At 33.0% G+C, this 21,766-nt stretch overlaps 1 protein-coding gene across 1 annotated transcript in view; it reads right to left on the reverse strand.

Moving 5' to 3' along the window:
- The window catches only part of LOC129987446 (adhesion G-protein coupled receptor V1-like), an 81,583-nt gene extending 61,100 nt beyond the window's left edge, over window positions 1–20,483 (reverse strand). The window contains exons 1-6 of the mRNA XM_056095429.1: window positions 20,384–20,483; window positions 17,314–17,505; window positions 11,753–12,079; window positions 9,412–9,771; window positions 4,591–4,950; window positions 2,819–3,178 (exon numbers count right to left, since the gene is read on the reverse strand). Of these exons, the coding sequence (XP_055951404.1) occupies window positions 2,819–3,178; window positions 4,591–4,950; window positions 9,412–9,771; window positions 11,753–12,079; window positions 17,314–17,505; window positions 20,384–20,483 (1,699 nt within the window). The remainder of the gene's footprint in view (window positions 1–2,818; window positions 3,179–4,590; window positions 4,951–9,411; window positions 9,772–11,752; window positions 12,080–17,313; window positions 17,506–20,383) is intronic.
- Between the last annotated feature and the right edge of the window lie 1,283 nt (window positions 20,484–21,766).

A 21,766-nucleotide genomic window follows, 5' to 3' on the forward strand; every position in this document is an offset into this window, starting at 1 on the left:
ATACTCATGTCTCGTAGCTTTTATCTGGCTTATAAGCTTTTCCCCACAACCTGTTTATTAAATTTCATCTACTTAGACTTTTTTTAACTTTTAGTTTTGTAGTTATCGGGTTCACTCGCATTCGGACTGCTAGACAGACAGAACTTCTTCATAGGTTTCAAAATTTGATAGAAATATACAAATTTGATGTAAAGACCATATATCAAATTTCATCCGTCTAGGTCGAAGAATTTCTGAGCTATTGTATGCTAAGACAGACATAATTATTTAAAAAGAATATGTTCAACTGATGTGAACTCAGAGATTCATGAAAATATCGAGTTCAAACTTTTTTAGCGATGAATTTGGCGATATGATTTTACTGAATATCATAATAATAAAAGATATTACTAAAAGCCATTCTAAATAAATGGTCTGTATCATTATGAATCAAAATTTAGGGCAAAAGAGATATTCTTTCTTCCTACCTAATCTGTTAAATTATGATTTTATATGAAATATGTGTTACAATAGTTGTGATTAATCCGGCGATTATGTATAATTACATGTCATAATCACTGCTAAATTTATTGATGATTGTGAATAATCACCGGTAAATATACATAATTACTAATTTATTACATTTATATACATCATCCTAGTTCGAAATAATCAAACATTTAGCAACAGAACCAACATTCGATTCATCTGATATGTCAAGTATATCATATCTTGTAAGAAAAGGCAGAATACGTGAAAAAGAATTGTCACAGAACTATGTAACATAAGATGCACCAACAATTAAGACAATAGCCGTGTCAGTCTTGAGAAGCCAAGGGAAATGATTCTGATATCTAATTAATCGTTTGCACTCGGTAAAGTAATTCGATGCATAACTATTCACTTAATCCAAGGACTTTTTTGTTGTTCCAATATATATATCTATAATATATATAATATAATAGTGTTATATATCTGCAATGTTGCTTCCCAGCATGATTAGTTAAATCACTGGAAAGACCGCTTTACGATCTCTGTTGGATGCTGATCGGGTGCCGAGTCAGTGATTCCAAAGCGTGACGACCATCTGGTGACGAATTTGGTGACTTTGGCAACAAAATAGATAATATTAGAAACTTTCAGAATTTTAGCGATTGAACCAATAGGAACCAAGTATGTCTGATTGTTCCAGGACTTTCTTTGCCCACCTCCCGTGAACTATAAAATGCCGACAGACTCAAGTTGCAGTCAGTCGTGTATCGAGTTTTGTATTGAGTCGTGGAAAGAGACGGCAGAATAATTGGATCATTTCGGCGAAGTGCAAGCGCTGTGTGAAACTCAAACTATTGCTGAATTGAGCTGTGTGGCGAGTCCTGGCATTTATTTTGGAAGCAGAATTGGGTCGTGCGTGGAGTAGCCAGCCGTGTTGTAATAAGTCAGCAGTTGTATACAGCTAAAGCGAGGAGACAGTGGCGAATTGCAGACATTTGGACAGACCGTAGTGTTGCTACATAGATTTCTTCTGAATTCTGTCTAGTCGCTTTGTGTACTGTGGCTGTTATTACTACCGATTACTACTTGTGGTCTAATGTTTGTATAGTGTGCTGCTGTGTGTTGCCTGAGTTCGTCTCAGCTGTATATGTGCTGTCCTTGTATTAGTGTCTTCGTGTTCAATAAAATTCGTCATTTGTTACTAAAAGACTGTTTATTTCATCGACCAACAAACCGAGAAAGAACCCACGTAGAATTCCGTAACTATATATATATATATATATAATGATATTTTAAACTCTTAATTTCAATTTAATTAATTTCCAAGCTTTTATCTTAATTTAGCCCACAGTAAGTTCATTCTCTTATTTCGTGATCCAATTCCACTGTCTCTACTTAATTAATTCAAGAGAAGCTTTATAAAATTGCTTAGTCAGCTAAACGTCGATATTTTCACACGCTCGGCGTGAAGGGGTAAAAATGTCCAGTAAGCACATTCTTTCTTAAGAGATCCCTGTGTTTCCCTTACATGTGATTGACATGCGTCATAAATCCCTATCAGAATCTTAATAATATATTAGCACTGTGGAGAAATATTTTCCCTATCACAATCTAAGGTTATATAAGACGAGGGATTTGGCGGACGTCTTGTCCGCGTTTCTGCTTGTAAATAATTATGCTTTCCAGATGGATTAAAAAGAATTTAAAAATGTAAAAAGTCTCTTCACTGTCTTCAAAACTGCATCCTGCTTCACAACAAATAATGTTACATATTAAAGAGCCGACAGGATTCGAAATTGTTACGCGCGCACGCACACACACACACACACACACACACACACACACACACACACACACACACACACACACACACACACACACACACACACACACATATATATATTTGCTTTAAGTTGAATTTTCCAGAAAAATTAATCTACATCTCTTTACCATTTTGTAGGTATTTTTAACTATCAAAATGGAAAAATAAATAAATAAAATGTAAAAATTTTGCACCGTCTTGAATGGTGCCATTTGAGTGCAAAGGGTTAAATGGAGGTGCGGTGCAGAGGGTGCTCAGAGGCATTTTTTTATGAAATGAACTTTATAAATATTTTTTAAACATTTCCATTGGCTTTTACAAGATTTGTTTCAGAAATAATAGGAAATTTACTTTCTTCAAAAAAAAGGAAGTCATTCAGTGCTACAACTGTTGTTTTTAAGGTTTGAAAGCTTATATTAGGCAATATGAACATTTTTGCTGGTCATTTCTTGGGAAAATAATTTATTAGCCATACTTCCCACACATGGAGATGATTTCAGAACTAAAATATAAAATTTCACTTACTATCGTTGTCCACTATCCTAATAACTGCTTTTTCAATTGATCCGAATCCTCTGAATTTTAAGATTCCTGGTCCGGGGATGGGGTTCAGCAGCAGGACTTCGAGGGTCTCTAGGGGTTCTTTCTCCTTGTCGTCTTGGATCCGCACCTCGATGCTCTTCCTCAGCTCGCCTTCCTCAAAGACGAGCTCTCCGGACACTGGAACGAAGTCCCGATTCTCGTTCGCAGTGAGGCTCTTTGTTTGGTACTGTACAGTGATCCGTCCGTCCTGCCCTCCTGTCCGTACAACGTTCACTCTCACTACTCCCACATCTTCCATTACTTCATAAATGCCTCTTTCTAATTCAAGAACGCCTGCATTCACTGAAAAGAGAGGAAACGATTGATTTTTACTTTATCGAATGCGAAGTGTAGAGAAAGTATTGCGATCATCAAAAAATTGGACACAGCGAGATCTGAGATTCGGAGTTCGGAACGTATTCGAATGTTTTAAATATCACAATGCTTTCTCTTTGTATACTTCAAATACAAGAAAATAAACACGCGCGCGCGCGTGTGTGTTACATCATTTTTTTACAGACCGATAGTATATTTCCTTTTTAAATGACACCATTTCATAAAAATCGTCATGTACTTACGTATGGATTTTTCTTGCTGTTCCACTTACCCTAGGTACTCTTATTACTTATAACCGAATGGCAACAGTCAAATATAAACAACTCGTTAAACGAATGATTTAGATTTCTTCATAGAATGTTTTTACAGTTGCATTTAATTTAATATTTCGCTAAGTAATACAGCTGCAAATCATTAGAAGAACTCAGGAGATGGTCCGAAAACTCCATTCAGTCAAAGATATAAAAGAAATTCAGAAATACATGTCAAACCTAAAGCTTAATGGAGCGAAAAAGTAGGCTTAACCATTTCCAGATGAGGAATCACAATGACTTACCTGTTGAAATTGATGACCCTATTTTTCATAAATATCCTCTCAAAGAAATTATGTTTTCAATATGCTGATACTCAAAAAATTAATTTATGATATCCATTTCTTTCCTGTGTAATTTTTCTTTCTCTTTAATATTTTTTTATTTAATTTGGCACACAATCTGACATATTTTTAAATTCAAAATCGTCCATCAAAACACTCAATCGTGTGCTTTTGCCAATCTTAAAATTAAGATTTAAAAAATTGCCTTTTTTGAACAATAACTTCGAAATAGGATTTTCACTTCCACTTTTATTTCGTAGTATGTACGCTTTTAATTTATTCCTACAGTGATTTTGTAGCATATTTATTACTCTAAATTAATGTTTTTCTGACGTATCCAATAAAAAAGTGAAATGGTTTTTTTAAAGTGCACTCCATATTAATTGTTTAACAGCAATAAAGTAAGTAATCTGAGTGAACAAGTCGGTCGGCAAAGGCGGCTATAGTAAAATATTATGTATAATATTTTTTAAAATGAATATGCATTACCGTAAGAATAGAACGAGAGTAATAGTTCAAATATACAAATAGTATGATTTTTAACTCCTTAACTGCATTGTTTTTTTGGTTTTTTTTGCAATTTGATCTGCTCATATCTTTTGATTTATCCATTAAAAAACCCATAGAGCATTTAACTTGTTAATAGATTACCAGTCATTTCTATATTAAATTGTAATGTCTATAAACAACTAAATGTTAGGTTGAAAATATGATAATTCAGTGCTAGTATCTTTCTCTGACACCGAGATTAAGGAGTAAATTTATTTTATCTGTCTGAACTTACTGTCATCATCGATGATGGTGACCGTCGTAATCGGAGTAATTCCCAGTCCTCTAAAGTTGATGGTGCCAGGACCGGGCGTGGGATCGAGAAGCCGCACCTCGAAGATTTCCTCCGGTTCCCTCACATTATCGTCCTGGATTTTTATTCGAATCTGCTTGCGAAGTTCTCCTTCTTCAAAAACGAGATCACCCATTTGAGTCTCAAAGTCTTGTCCGACCTGTGCGCTCTGAGGTATCGTCTGGAATCTCACCCTAACTTGTCCATCTTGTCCTTCCCGTCGAACCACAGCGAGCTCTATGGTTCCTCCGTTTTCATAAGCAGTATAGGAAGGTTTCTCTAACAACAAAATTCCTGGTTTCACTGCAAACACAGAATCAGTTTTAAGACATATTTGAAAAGAAAGACTATTATAAAAGATATTTAAGCCAGCGGAGTGGTCTCCATAAAACTTTATCGCATATTCTCTAATAATGCCAATAAATAGGTATACAAAATGAAAATTTTAACATTTATTTATTTTAATCGAATTTTAACGATTTATTTTAATCAAATGTTTGATATAACTTCTGAGTTATGTTGCCAGCTACAGCAGAGTACTATATTGGAAAGAGAAGAAATAATGGAAAATCTGATAATTTATCATTACCGCGATAGCCTGGTAGTAAAGTCCCGACTTCGAAACTGAAGGGTTTCGGTTTCTGGATTCGATTTCTCCGAAAAACCGTAGTGTAAGGCGGATCTGGTGCGCGATGAATCTGTTGGGCCCAAACGTCCTCCCGCTGGTGTGGTTTGGAGAGGAGGTTGCCAGCTCATGTGTCATCCCCGCCATCCAACTGCGGTTCAAAATTACGAGGTCCGTCCCCAAATAGCCCTAATGTTGCTTTAAAACGGGACGTTAATATAACTAAAACTGAAATGCAGAATTGCCAATGACATCCCATATTGCTGTCACAGAATTTCTTACATTTCGCAGTTGTTTGCTAGAATACAGTTTACAAGAGCGCAGTTTTAAATCGGAAATTAATTTATTTAGAAGATATAAATGTTTTTCCGATTTCTATAATATGATATTGGATACTTTGTGGGGCCTCGCTGTGAGTTACAAGGGATTGCTTTGGCACGTGCATCTGTGAATTTCTTGCCACTGTAGATGATTAAGAAATATTGATCTTTGGCAGAAATTTAGCTTATTGCATTTATTATTATTTTATTATATTTACATACATGCAGAAGCGCAAATTGACAGACGATCAACTATTTTATGGATTTATTTCCAAATCTGAAACGTACCTTCATTTTAAAATGAATGCCTACTTTGAAAATGGCATTATTCGATTATATAGGCCAAAAATTTTCAAAAATCTTTTATTCAAACATGTTTTTCTCTAAAACTGTTTTTCATTTTATGTTATCTAGAAGTCGAGATATAGCTAATTAAAAAAATTAATGTATACTTTTGTTAATTGGAAGCCTCGGTCTATAACTGTAAGTCGTCGTAAAATGCAATTTATAACTTATTTTTTTACCTTTTTTTTTAATTTTTAATTTAAAAATAATATTTGTATGATGTTACTTGTGCAGAGTCAAAAATTTTTGTACCAATTTTCTTAATTTCTGGATATTAATTGGCAACATCTTCACTTTTTTTGGACTTCATCTGAATGGAATTCTTTCAAAATTTGATAAAAATCTGCAATTTTACAATGTGTTAAATTTTTTCCGCCAAAGTGCTTTTGAGTTATGTTCACAGACAGACAGGCATATATAAGTCTAATTCTCAGGAATCGCCTGAATAATTTCATTTCAAACACCACAGCCGCGAATAGTAACTATGTAAGTTTGAAGAGAACTCGTCTCAAAGAATTGCATATTTGAATTCTAATTATAATCATGTCCATAAATTAAAGATAATTCTGAAACACACGGAAATCGAACTCCAAAGTAAAAATTTGACCTGTAAAATTATCACACGCATCTTCAATAATAATATGCAAATTACATGATGACACCAGATGACGCCGATAGTACGTCACAATGACGAGAGTGTAAGAGTGGGTTATATAAGGAATGGTAGCAAAGAAGTAAAATCGTTGGCAAGCTTTCTCTCAGTGCCATAACCAAATAGTTATGACACAGAGGATGCATTTGGATGATTTTTTTACGTGATAGAATTATCGACCGTCTCGAAATGGGGGGCGTACTCCGATGGAAGTATCCGAGGAACTCGGAATCGCCCAAAGTATCATTTCTAGGATTTGTCAACGATTCCCAGATGGACATATCAGTAGACATTATAACATGTCGTTCCCGAATTAAAAACCCAGGATGACAACGGTATTTGTCAGTAACTGCCTAAAGAAGCAGGTGGAGTACGACAGACTTGTCTCTTCAGCTATTTCCAGCCAAGGGTACGACGATTTCATTTCAGTCGACGTTTGGGATATATTGGTCTGTATGCTCACAGGTCTGTCAGATGCGTCCCGCTCACGGAAACTTACTGTCGCCAGCGGTTAGCCTAGAATAAAATCATGCAATTTGAACAACTCACAGTGGATTTCTATGATATTTTCCGTTAATTTTAGCTCCATCTTGCAGTCTTATTCACGTCGGAGTTACACTGTAGCGCCAAGTACTCGTTAACACCAAAAGAACATAATTGAACCACACCGTTACAGTAGTGCAGGATTATTCGTTTGGAGTGGAATTCTGCTGGATTCCAGAACATATTTGCATGTTCAAATCGGAACCATGACAGACCAAATTTATCGAGATATCATTCTGGAACATCATGTACGTTTGAATAAGGATGGCATGGGCGGAGAGTTAGTGTTTATGGATGACAACGCCCGTTCTTACCATTCAAACCGTTAACAAATGTCTTTAATCTGAGACTATCACCATATGGAATGCCGGGCCTTCTCACCTAACTTGAATCCCGTAAACCAAGTGTGGGATTTGCTTGGCCGATGAGTTGCAGCCCTGAACCTCCGGAACTTAGAGATCATTGTTTGCTGAGTGCAGTTATCTTCCCTAAGATCATCTCGGTAATTTGATATTCAGCATGCCTAGGCGTTTTACATATTGTATTTCATCATTTGGGTGATATACAATGTATTAACCATCATACCAGTCTGCAAGGTTTTGTGATATATTTATTGTAATTTCTCCAGGGAATAAAAATCGTATTTTTTACTAATAGCATTACGCATACGTCATCATTTTTGTTCTTTATCTTTTGTTTAATAAATGGGCTTTATAAATAAGCCACGTCTGTTTTGATTCTGAATCTTTACTTGCCGGAGCTGGCATTATTCGTAATTTATGGACATCAATATAAATAAGTGATCATGATCGATACACATGCAAATTGATCTAGAATCAAAATTCCACTGAAATGAATTTTTGCACACGAAGGGGAAAATGGGAATTAGCAATGATTACTAATGATGTTATGCTTCCCAAACATTCCTAGTTAAGGTTGTACAGGATTTGCAGCTCCTATGTAATATTTGTTGCATAGAATATTCGTTTCTTCTTCAAAGACGGGACCTTAGTATATATACAGACATCCCACACTATATTTACTCCCATCAAAAAATCATGCGATGGAATTATTGGAATGACATAAGTCTGTAAATAATAGTCAAGTTTGTATATTTTTAATGTAATCATTCTTTTTATCGTCACTTACCGATGGTTTTTATACTAATCTTTAAAGCCCCACCTCCAAGAAGAGTTATATGTATGAAATGCCTTTTTCTCCAGCCGCTTAACAATCCGACCATTTTTCATATTCTTAATGATTTTTTAAATGCCTACGGTTTTTTTCTTATCAATCGGTCTGTATTCAGAAGTTTTTAACACTATCTAGTAATGCTCTAAATTTTTTTACGCTAGCAGCGATTCATTATAAAATGGCGTGAGCAAGGATATATTTCCCAAATTGATATACAATATTTCAAAGAAAAAAGGTTTACATAATGAACAATATAAATTAAATTACTTTTCCGACGCATACATAATCAGTTGATCTTTTTTTAGGAAAACTATGTTAATTGTAAATGAATCTATAAGAAAAAAAAAGTATAAATACCCTTAATCTTCATTTAGATACTAAAAAAAAATTTTTTTTTCTAAAAGTAAGCCATTAAAAGTTAAGGAACTTATGCACGGTTAAGGAAGACGTTCTTAAAAAAACGTTAAAAGAAATCTTAAAGAATTAATTTTGGATAGAATGTTAAAATGTTTTTAAAAGAGCAAGAAATAATACAGAAATCTTTTACTGATTATTAAAAACGTTTTGAAAGGAAATGAATCCCTTAACCTACAACTACGAGTATGGCTCCTAGTACGATGATTGGGCTGGAATTACAAATAAATGTTATTCATTTATGTCATATTTTAGAGATTGATAATTATTCTTTTGTATATCTACCACAATTATTACATCAGGTTGTAAATTGCCTATCAAATATCCCATGAAATTAAACCAGTTGTGTCTTATCTCCAGTATTTATATTCCGTAAGTCCTGCGCGTACAACTTAGGACTGATTTGCCGAACCATGGAAAGGCTCGAAGTCAGAGCGACCTTGCTTACGTTTTTGGCCCAAATTTTTGGAGCGTAAATCGCAGCTTAAGGAGTTAATATTTTCGAAAGGATCATTTATTTATATTAAACAGTATATAATAGATAGAATTTATATTAAACATAATATAAATTCTACAGAATGACATTTCTTTTAATTATAACTAGCACAGACCACTGGCCTGATTTTTTTAGTGAAATGTACAGGAACAAAGGGTGTTATTTCAGAACTCACTGTCATTGTCGACGATGGTAACATCCGCCGTCAGAACAGAAGTTCGTTTCCTGAAATTGAGCAATCTAGATCCATAGTCGATATCGAAGAGTTCGATCCTGAACTTTTCTGGTGCTTCCCGAATTTCATCATCGACGATGTTTACTGTGATGAAGTCAATGATTTGTCCTTCCTCGAAGACGAGTTCTCCGATTTGGGGAGTAAAGTCCACATCGGGAGAGGCCGAGTCTGGAACTGTGCGGTATTTTACTCTGATCCGTCCGTCTGATCCGTCTCGCCGGTGAACCGGAACGCGCACTGAACCAACGTTCTCTGGAACGCTGAATTGAGTTTTCTCCGGCTCCAAATAACCGGGAGTCACTGGAAGTATAATATAAAACATATAAGAAAGATTAACATATCATTTAATGCAATTGAAGGATTAGTCAATTGCGTTAATAAGAATATATTTGAGTCTACTGTGTGGCAAGATGAATTAAATTGGATATCTTTTCTTGGATTTTAATGCCGATTATCATACATTATTCGTTTGTTTGCTGTGGCGATTTATAATCTTTAAAATAAGTAATAATGTAAAAAAAAAATTTCAATGATACTCAGTTTTTTTTCTTGTGGAGATCTGGACAATATTAAAAGGGCCGCGGTGACCTGGTGGTAGGTCTCGGCTTCAGAACCGGAGGGCTCAAGTTCGAGACCCGATTCCACCAAAGAACCGTCGTGTAAGCTGGTCTGTTGCACGTTAAATCCATTAATAGCACAACTAGGGTGGAGCAGACAGGGTGTGTACATTGAATGACCATTACCATAGGATTACCATAAAATTGTCTAATAAATTATTTGAATTTAATTTAAAAAATTTCGAATCTTTATTCATCTTAACTAAAATAAACTTTCTTAAAAACGAAAAAATTTCCTACTATTTTAAAGTTTCTATTTATTCTATTGTCTAGATTAATTCTCGGAGTCAAATTTCTATTTAAATTCCATAAGAAAACATCGTTTTTACATAGGCAAAGAGTTATGAACGTTAGAAAATTACTTCCTTTATTAATGACTAAAAACTAATGCAGATATATCTCCATGATACGATATCAGAATCATGCGAGAAGTATTTAATAAAGTAAGTTCGAAAGATCATATTTCTTTTCATCAAGCATTCTTATCAATCAGAAAAAAAAGTCATGTTTTCAAGAAAGTCTTAAATTTAATTATAAATTGCTTTTTTGTGCTAATATTTTTTGTCGTTAGTCAAGACTATGGCCAGTTAAGAGAATTCGGAAAGAATTTTGAAAAAATCGGATTTTCTTCCTTTTAAAATGTTCTTATGAGAAGAAAAATAAATGTACAGTTTTTATGAGAACATAATCATGTTCTGGAAAACTCGTTAAAGAGTCATTTTTACATACTGAAACTAAATTAACAAACGTTAGAAAATTTCTCGTAAAAAAGGGGAAGTACCAGAGAGGGGGAAAAAAGGGGGAAGTACCTTTTCTCCAGAGTGCTTTAAAGAAGGCGCATGCGTCGAACTCATTACGGTGAGTTCTCTAGTCATAGTTCCCAGTTATCCTTACTGACCCGACAATCGCTGAAATCAAGATTAAGATTTCAAATAGTTCAAATTTTGACTTCGCGCCATATCAGACCATGACGATAAAACTGAAGTTTTCCTAACCAATAGAAAGCTTTATTAAAAAATAAATTTAATATAAACAGATTGAAATTTAATAAACAAAAGAATAAACTGAATAAAAAAATTTTTAATTAAAAAACATAATCTTTACTTTCTGCTTTTTGGTCCTCAATATGTAAATTTTTATTATGAACCTGAACTTTTTAAATCAATCTGGCCTTGGTGGCCTGGTAGTAAAGCTTCGGCTTAGGTGGGGGTCCAGCTTCGAGACCTGCTTTCACTAAAGAATTGCTGCGTCAGCAGTCTGATACATGTTAAATTCATCGGGGCCAAAGATGAGTGTGGAGGTTTGGAGAGACGATGCCAAATCATGTGTCATCCTAGCCATCTGACCGCTGTGCAAAATTACAAGGTCCGGCAAACAATTGTAGTGGTTTAGCCTTAGTGTTGTTTAAAACGGGATATTAATGTAATGTAAAATCAATCTTTCATCCTATTCACTCATGGGGAAAGCATGTCAACTGATTCTAAAAAGATTAAAATAATGTGATGTGAATTTACAAGTTTTCAAATTTTAAAAATTTAGCAAATCAAGAATATAATCAAGAGTCGATTACGAATTTCCATTTTTACAAACATTAAAGAAGTCGTTAAATGAAAGTGTACAATAAAAGAGTTTCCAGCTAATAATGCATTACAAAAATTACTTACGATCGTCATCCTCAATGGTGAGAATGCATACTCCATGCACGATATTTGTCTTTTTGGAAGGCTCAAACAACTCCAGCTGGACTGTGAGATCCGGGTTTCTAATGTTGTTATCTTGGATCGGAAGCTCGATGATCCTGAAGGGCTCCCCATTGGAAAATTCCAACTGTCCTATCAAACCAGCGTAAGGGGCTTCAGTACTCAACACCCTGTATCGGACGCTGATGGGACCGTAAGTTCCATTTAGGCGGACTACTTTGATATTGACATTTCCAACCCTTTCAGATGTTGTAAGGGAGGGAAGTTCGAAAGATAGAACACCCGGGCTTGCTGCAATTAAAAATATTGTTAAATATCATTTAATAATTTTACATAGAATTTTCTTTTTTTAAATATTAACACTGAAATAATGATATCTGTTTATAATGATAATAAAATCCTATTGTAGGATCCAATCAAAAGAATAGAAAATGTAAATGTATCTTAAGTGGCAACTAATTAAAGCCGTTATGTCCAGGTATTTTGAAAGAAATAACATTCTCCATGTAGGTTTCATAGGTGTATTAATTTTATCTGTTGTTGATTACTTAAGGAATTAAAATATAAAATTCAACCTCGTATCAAAATTGGGAGATCCCGCTACTTTGTCGATCTCCTGATAAGTTAATAAAGTTATAAAATTATGAAGATTAAGAAATGAAGCTGAAAATTGCCATTTTGATTCTATCTATAGACGTAGTGTGTTGCCGTACATGGGAATTAAATGTTTACAATGGTTAAGGTTCCTAACAGTTTAAGAAACATTCGTGTTTGAAATATCATCACGTTGTTTTTAATTGATCCATAAATAATTTTTCAATATCTATCTGAAAAAATTTATAAGGAACGCGTGAGTTTATTAAAAATGTGCATGAAGAAATAAATTCTTTTAGAAATAACTTTTTTATAGAAGCCATAGAATTCTTATTTAAAAAATCATAAGCATTTAGCGGTATGTGATGCGCGAAGGATAGAACCTGGGACCTTTGGGTTAGCAGTCCAGTAATTTAACAATTATACCAAAACGATCGTTCGGGTAGAAGAGTTGTTAACTGGATTATATGCTATTCACCACAAGCACATTACGCTCTAAACATTCAATTTGCTTTGTCCCTTTTTAATAGCATAAATTATACATCTTTATTCTTTAGATAAGTTGGTACATTTTAAAATATTATTTTTCCGAACATTTTTATCTTTGATGAAAGGAAATATGTCGATCTGCTAAATTAAATTATTCAATTCGTCACATTTTATTTTAGTTGTATAAAAGTCTTTCTAAAAATAAGACTGTCATATAATGTTTCCTTTTGAAAGCTTTCTAACAAGGGGAGGGCACGGGATTGAAATCTGAGTTCGGGATGAGATTTAGTATAATGCAGCCGTTTCTCAACCTTTCAGTATTCGTGGCCCAGTTTTCCATCATAATTTTCATCGCGCCTCCCACTTACACAAAATGTATACAACAATAATGTATATTGAGTATTTTGGATTCTGTTTTTAAATTATTTTTAACTAACTGCCTAAACAAGAGTAAAAGCGAGCCAACGTTGACGAGAAACCACATCTTGCATTTTGGACACGCGGGCGGTGAACAGATGACGCGAATGAAAGCGGAGAAAATTTAAATATTATATTTAAAATGAAAGCCAAACAGGGAGATAACGTTAAAAGAACATGGAATTAGAAAAATTCGTCAATGAAAGTTAACCTAGACGGGTGAAACTGGGAATACATTTTTTTTTTCGAATAATAAAAGAAATAAAACAGAAGCATGACAAAACAAAAATGAAAAAAATAGGAATGTTTGTGGAAGGGAATCCCCACGACCGATGCCGTCTCGAGCAAGCGCGCAGCAAATGTTTTCTCATAAGAAGAAGGAAAATATTCGATAGCGCAAGTTTCAATTCCAGCCAGTCTCATTCGAGTCGATCCTTTTATCGCTATCGAATCTATCGTGAATTTGTATGTTATATATGTTTTCGTGTTAATTGCAATTCACCATATAAAATATTCACGGCAGCAGATTTATGCAGACTCATGAATAAATTTTTAGCGGAAGTAAGCAAGCATTAGACGATAGTCAAGCATCAACAAGTACACAGACGAGTGTGGTTCCGAAAATAAAATCAAGGAAATATTCTCAAGAATACTTAAATTTTGGGTTTTCCAGTACTGAAGTAAATGAAGAAGAAATGCCCCTGTGTATCATTTGCTCAAAAATGTTGACCGCAGACAGCATGAAATTCAATAAACTTAAACGACATTCGGAAAAGCTTCATAGTGAGTACATCAACAAACCCAGAGAATTTTTCGAATTAAAATTAAAATCATATAACAAGCAAAAATTATTTTTTTAAAAAACTTTGTCTGGGAATAAAAAAAGCTTCAATTCCATGTTACGAAGTTCATATAAAATAGCCAGATGTAAAATACCTCACACTATTGGTGAAGAGCTTATTTTTCTAGCAGCAATTGAGATTGTAGAAACTATGTTTGGAGATAATTTTTCAAAACAATGGCAGTCCATACCTCTTTCAAATGATACTGTTGCCCGTCGAATTGGCGATATAGCTGAAGATATACAGCGTCAGCTTTTCTCGTAGTTGCGTGAAAAATTGTTTTCAATACAGCTTTACGAAGCAACAGATAGTAATAAAGATGCTCATTTAATTGCCTATGTTTGAATTTGTGATAATATGTCAATAGTAGAAGAACTACTTTTCTGCAAACCAATAGAACTCAAAACATCAGCGCTCGCATTATTTCCTATTGTAAATGATTTAATGAACGAGCAAACATAGAATGGAAAAGTTGCGTCGGAATATGCACCAATGGTGCTCGTTCAATGTCCGAAAGATTCCAAGATATGCAAGCACTTTTAAAACAAAAATCGCCTCAGCCTCAATCATTTAGCGATGTTGGCAAAGAATTTTAAGAAGTATTTTCATGCTGATGACAAACTGATAACGAGTGGATTAGTTATCCATTTCATAAGATTCCCGAAGGACTATCAATTGATGATGAAGAAAAATTCGTAGACTTCACGACAAGTGGCGAAACTAAAAGACAATTTAGTAATAAATCGCTGTTTGAATTTTGGGCAGGAGTAAGGATGATTTTTCTGCACTAAAAACAAGGACATTTCACATTCTATCACCATTCAACAACCTATCTTTATGAAACTGGATTTTCTGCTGTGCTTCTTTGAAGACAAAATATAGAAAAGAAACTGAGAGTAGCTATTTCTAATATTAAGCCTTCCTTCGAAGAATTTTGCTCTGCAAGACAGGCCCCAGGAAGTCACTAATAATTATTAAATTTGTTTTTAATTTAGTATGTTTTGATTAAGTAAGTCCTGATTAAGTAAGTTGTTTTATTTCAATAAGTTATTAAATATGTCGAAATGTATTTTGTTTTCTATGTGTATGTGTGCTTTTCTTTCAGTCAGTAAATCAATTGTTTTAAATAATATTTTCTCTTGGATATTCTCGCGCCACCCCTCTAGTGTGCTTGCGGCCCCCTAGGGGGGGTGCGCCCTACAGGATGAGAATCGCTGTATAATGATAGTATATATTTAGAATGTTCGTTCATGAAAATATTAAAACGCAATGACCAGTCAATTTCGAGAAAATGGTCCTCAAACTTTTTGTAAAGTTTATATACCGATAGTTTGACTCCCAGCCGGATGATCCCAATGGCATGATTGTCTAGGTAACAGTCTCATATGCGGAAGGACAGGTTTTAAACCTGGCTGGGAATTTTTTCTTTCTTTTTTAATAATTCTTATTCAATTAAAAATTTACAAAAAATAAGAAGAAATAATAAAAAATAAATAAGAAGAATTTTGTATACGCTTTGAACCATCTGCCTACCCATTCAATAAATTAACATCTGCTCTCTACTATTTCTTTTTATTACTGCAATTGGGGACGTTTGCTTACATATGTAACAAACAGCAGCTGCTCCCTTCAATTTTTGATATAAATACAGCTTTGTTGAGTTAGAATTGATAATTTATTATTATTAAAATCCAAGAAGTTGGAAATGACACAAGCAAGTTAAATTATTTGTAGTCATTAATGTTATGTTTTTAATTATTTTTCCTTTAAACATTAAATTATAATTTAAGTATTAAAAGAATAAGCATTTATCCTTGCATAAAAATAAGTAATATAGTTTTAATTAATATCTGTAAATCGTTAGTTAAATTTAAATGTTTTATTTTTTAAAAAAATCTGTTTTTATATTTTTTTCCTTTTAAAATTTTAGTTTTATTATTATTATTTATTTCGATAATAAATACTTATTTTAGATTTGAAGAAAATTAAAAACATAATAATTAAAAGTATTAGTCAATTTTTAATTAAATAAGAATTATTAAAAATAAAAATTCCCAGCTAGATTCAAAACCTGACCATCCGCATATGAGACGGTTACCTAGACAACCATGCCATTGGGATCATCCGGCCTGGAGTCAAGTTATCAGTATATAAGCTTTACCAAAAGTTTGAAGACCATTTTCTCGAAATTGACTGGCCATTGCGTTTTAATATTTACATAAATGAACATTCTAAATGTACACTATCATTATACTAAATCTCGTCCCGAACTCAGATTTCAACCCCGTGCCCTCCCCTTGTAAGAAAGAGTAACTAATAAGATAATGAATTTAATTAATTTAAAAACGAGTGTTAAAGGTAAATAATAAAGGAATCATCGAATTCCAAAATGCAATCATTACAGAAAATTTACAGCTCTAAATAGTTCTGATTTTAAAATTTATAACATTAACATTCTGGTTATGGAAAAAACCATCTGGCAAAAAATATTTTATCAGTAAATCACAGCAGACAATAACGCCATCCTAGTAGGAGACTGTAGTCATGTCTTGGCCTCAAGGCCAGAGGGCTCTGAGTTCGAAACCCAATAACATCAAAGAACCGTTATGTAAGCGGACCTGGTGCATATTGAAGTTATCAAGAACAAATGTCCTCCCTTTGATGGGGTGCAGAAATTTGGAAGCGATGAATCCAGCTTAAATTATGAATGTTGTTCATAATTACAAGATGCGTCTCAAAGTTCCCCTAATGTTGAATAAGAATGGGATTATAAATCATCAAATAAACATAGAATATTTTTGAATAATATTTCAAATATTATCTAATAATCTATGAATTTATAAAAATTGTCCAAAGATGGATTAATTATTATGTCATTAATATGATGGTATTTATATGTTTGTTCGTTGTTTTGAAACTTTCTAAAGATATAAGGAATTCATTCTTTCTTTCACAAAACCTCTATCAATTGGAGTACAAATCCAAATGAAAATTATAACTTGTGCTGCCATCTACTTTCTTTATTTGAAATTAGAAAATATATTTTCACTAATAAGTGATGTAACGAACAATGTTTGGATAGTAAATAAATTCTTGAGGAGGAGATTTGGGAACAAACCGAAGGCTCCTGTCTATTCTTTAATGCTTAAATAGGAGAGAGAGAGAGGGAGGAAACAGACTCACGGCATTCGTTAATAGGTATGCAGTTCCTGGGTCCTGTCCTCGGGTCCTTTTCCAAGATGTATCCATCCACGCAGAAGCATCCAGTAACGCAGGTCACTTCGCAGCAAACCGTTTCTTTTAAATTGTCGCAGGTGGGTGGACAGTTGGGCCCACAGCTACGGAACTCTTCAAATCTTCCACAGGCCAAAGATGCTGGAAGTAAGGCTCATTACACACATATCATATAAAAATGAATAATAATTTTTTGGGGAGGGGGTGCAGTACTCTCCTGCAGACGAAAAAGAGGGATAAGAAAGACTCTAGTTTATTTTTTCGAACACTATCACGCATGAGATATATTTATTGAAGTATTTTAAGTCGAGCAGAAGAGGTAAATTTTCGTTGCTTAATAATTACTCAGGAAAAATGAACAATCTGTATTCTTGTACTTCAAAAACTTCAGTCGCTTTTATACGTTGAAAAGTAGTTCTTTTTAACAAATATCTCGCATTGCAATTCAATTTGCCGTAAATATTGACTTCTAGATTACAATATAACTTTATGTCGAATTGGAGCGACCCTGAGAAAATTGATAATATGAGCAAGATAAATAACTTAATTTTTCTTCATATTATTCAACCTTCCCTTCTGAATATTTCTAGCGCTCCAAACTGCTAAAATGTAAAAGTATTGTACAGTGAAGCCATGCTCCATTTTGTTGCTTTTGATATGATATTCAAATATATTTTATCTGACGCATTAAAGTTTTCAAGATCTCAATGTAAGATTTCGTCGACTTGTAGAGGAGATATTTGGTTATTCCTTGCTATGCATAATTACTTTAGACAATATGATTTTCGCAACTATTTTATTTATCTGTATCCTTTCCTTGCTAATTCAACCACAGAAATCTCAAATTGTTTACAGTTCTGCTCGGGGCAAAATGAGCAGCATAAGGTATAATCTCATCATCTTTTCTAAGTGTTTTTTACTATTTTCTATTAGAGATTTATAAGTATTTCGTTCTTATTCTGTGTTATTTTTATCTCTATGATCTACAAACTCTTCCATACTATAATGTAAAGCTCATAATCTAATAGGTAATATGACATTTTAATAATTGAAGATTAATTAATATAGAAAAAATGTACAACAAAAAGATATAAAACGACAAAGGCAAGCGACTTGGAAAGTAAAAAGAACCTCTGGCTATTCCTTTCAAACGTTTACACAAAATGGAGTGCATAGATTTTGGACATTATAGGATATACAGGCGACAATTTATCTTATCCCTGTGAACCAAATGTGATTTCATACTGATTAATCGATGCTTTAAAACTTTCCAATCGAAAATTTTGCTCTAGCTATCGTCCAAATTTATCTTATCAATTTGCAATAGCTATCGTCCAAATTTCGCCACTAGGGTTGCTGTTGTCGTATGCATTAGGTTTGGCGTAGTCGCTTTACTACATCATTACCTCACTTGCATAATTGTAGCTTTCTCCTTTAGCAAGTATTTTCGGGTTAAAGGGATTTTCCCATGCACCTTGTATTTAGTTTCATCAAGAAATCTTTATCTTAGCTCAAGTTTAAATACTTTAATTTTTTCAAAATTAAAATTCACATTTTGGATAAGATAACAGAAAATTCGGGAGGATGCAATTCATAATGAATGGAAGAATGTAAAGTTTTTTTTAAAAATAATAAGTTTTACATGTCTGTTAAATTTTAAATTTAAAATACTTTGCAGAGGAAATCTTGAAGAGCGAATTGTATAAAAAATTTGATTATACATTTAGCAACCATAAATCCCGATGAACCAACTAGTCGTCAAAGACAGTTAGTATTTAAGAAATACAAAATAAACTAAGATCAAACACTCCAGTTATTTATCTTATTATGTAATTCGAGGAATTCTAATTACGGTCTTATTCTTATAATGCTTAATCAGAGAAAACTTTATAACTTTTAATAAAATAATAATGTGTTTGTTTGGTCATTGTATAATCCAGTAGCATTTAAAATACATTTTGAAAATTATGCGGAAAGAAAACTAGTTGAATTCCGTTAATTTAACGCATTATTTATAAAGTTTTTTGAAGCTTCTATCTGTTTCCGACAGCTGGTATATTTTTATTATGTAAAAATTATTATAAAGTATTTTACTGTAGCTTTATCGCTATTCAAAAATATTTTTTCCCGAAAGTAACTTCGAAAGACTATAGACATTCAGCCTCGTATAACAGAAAATGTTTATTATAATCATCATTGCTATAAATAAAAGAATGAAAAGAGCGGTGATCGAAATTAAGATATAGAAAGACCAGAACTTCATTTATTTTTATTATAATCTACATTAGTTTGAACTACTATATTCGTATAAAAAACGCTAAAATAAATATATGCTTTAATACAAAAAATTTTTTTATTAGTTACTAGTTCAAAAAGTTGATAAAAATGTTCAAAAATACAACTTAAGATGAACTGTTCTGGATAAAACTTTCCTCTAATTTCTATGTAAAATAATTTTAATTTTTTTTTTAGATTGATAATGTGAATTTTGATTTGAGAATGATGCTTGTTAATGATTTGACCCTAGTTATTAATGAGAAATTATTAATTAGATTAAATCTTCGTGAGTTGTGATATTTGGAAGACAGAGTATGCAAATTACTCTTCTGGCTTTCTCACAGCGAATGCAATATGAAAATGATAGCTGTTAATAGGTTAACTCTTGTTCATTAATGAGAAATTATATATTAGATTCAATTATCTTGAATTTTGATATTTGGAAGAAAAAGTGTGCAGATTATTCTTCGAGCTTCCTCAGAGTGAATGCAGTATGAGAAAGATGGCTGTTGATAAGTTATCCTCAGTTATTAATAAGAAATTATTTATTAGTTTTTTTCTCGTGAGTTTTGATATTTGAAAGAAAGGGTGTCCAGATTACTTTTCAAACTTCTCCAGAGAGAATGCAATATGAGAATGATAGCTAATAGTTTGGTTTTTGATACTAATGAGAAATGAATCCTTTATTAGGTTCAACTTTTGTGAGTTCTGACATTTGAAAAAAAGAATTCATATCACTCACCTGAACTCTCCAAAGAGAAGGCGAAGGGTCTACCTTGCAAAGAGATGCCGGTGGCTAAGAAGGGTAGGAGACCCCCCAAAATGCTTCGGAAAAGCAACATCTACAGTTGTCACAGCCCGCCTGCAAAAGGTAAAACTTCTCTGAGAAAGAATTTCTTGAAATATTAAAGAGAGTTGAGAACCTTCTTGTATAAAAGTCTTGCATATTTTGTGTAGTCCATCCTGAAATCGAAATATAAAGGGTTAACTGAAAAAACAAATCGAATTCTGATAATAAAGAATTCTTATTTAGGTAATCAGCTTTCTTTTTAACTAGGTCCATGTTAAGGGAAATTTCTGGTAAGTTTTGAAAACATGAGTCATTCATAACCATTTTTTAATAGTTTCCTGTTCTCTGATTGGGTATCCAACCTATAATCTTTCAGAATCTGTTTCGCTAAGGGAGATAAAACTTTTAAAGGGACGGATTTGAAGTACAGAGTGCATGGGAAATCGTTTGAAATGCATAGCAAGTAGGGATTGCAACATCGGACCAAAATTTCAATACCGGTATTCGGTATTTTTTAAATCTTAATACCGGGATACAGGTTTTAATACCGGTATTAGAAATTTTAGAAAAAAAAGAAAACACAGGTGTTTCTTTGTTTTATTTGCCAATTTTATTAGAGAGTGTAAATATCACAAAAAATAATTTGTAACCTATAAATTATAACAGTATATAAAGAATCACAAAAAAGTAAGGGAACATCTTATTTATTTAAATCACAAAAAAGCGCAAATATCACTATTCAATCAGTGGTACTATTAAACATTTTTGAAAAGTAATCTTTAAAAAATAATGCATCAATTGTACTGTCATTAAGCTTGAAAAGTAATTTTGTGCAAAAATTACCAGCTGTCGAAAACGCTCTTTCGGCATCTACGCTAGTTGGTGGTACTGTTAACAATGCACGATATACTTTTTCCAAGTATTTACCTCTAAATCCCTCATCTTCAAATAAATCGATTTCTCGTCGGATGGTTTTGGATATAGCTGATTTCTGTACTGTATTTTGGTTCATTGCAATTTTTTTTATCTATCGCTATTTCTAATTTTTGTTCAAGAAATAATTTCTTTTCACTATCGACATGAGTATCATCATAATCTTCGATAACTGAACCGAATTCTTCTGAATGCGAATAGGTTTGTGGGTAAAAAATGTTAAGAAAATTTACTATAAATTTTATCAGGTTTGAATTGGTTAGTCACTTTTAGTTAATTGGTTTTTTATATTTAAAATCATTATAATTATGTAAATACCGTAAGGAATTTTTTTATTTCGGTATGCCTTTCTTCTATGTGATTTTTTCAATGTAATGTAGAATTAATTCTTCAGATAGTGAT

The sequence above is a fragment of the Argiope bruennichi genome, chromosome 10 (genome assembly GCF_947563725.1).
Source record: "Argiope bruennichi chromosome 10, qqArgBrue1.1, whole genome shotgun sequence".
NCBI lineage: Eukaryota > Metazoa > Arthropoda > Arachnida > Araneae > Araneidae > Argiope > Argiope bruennichi.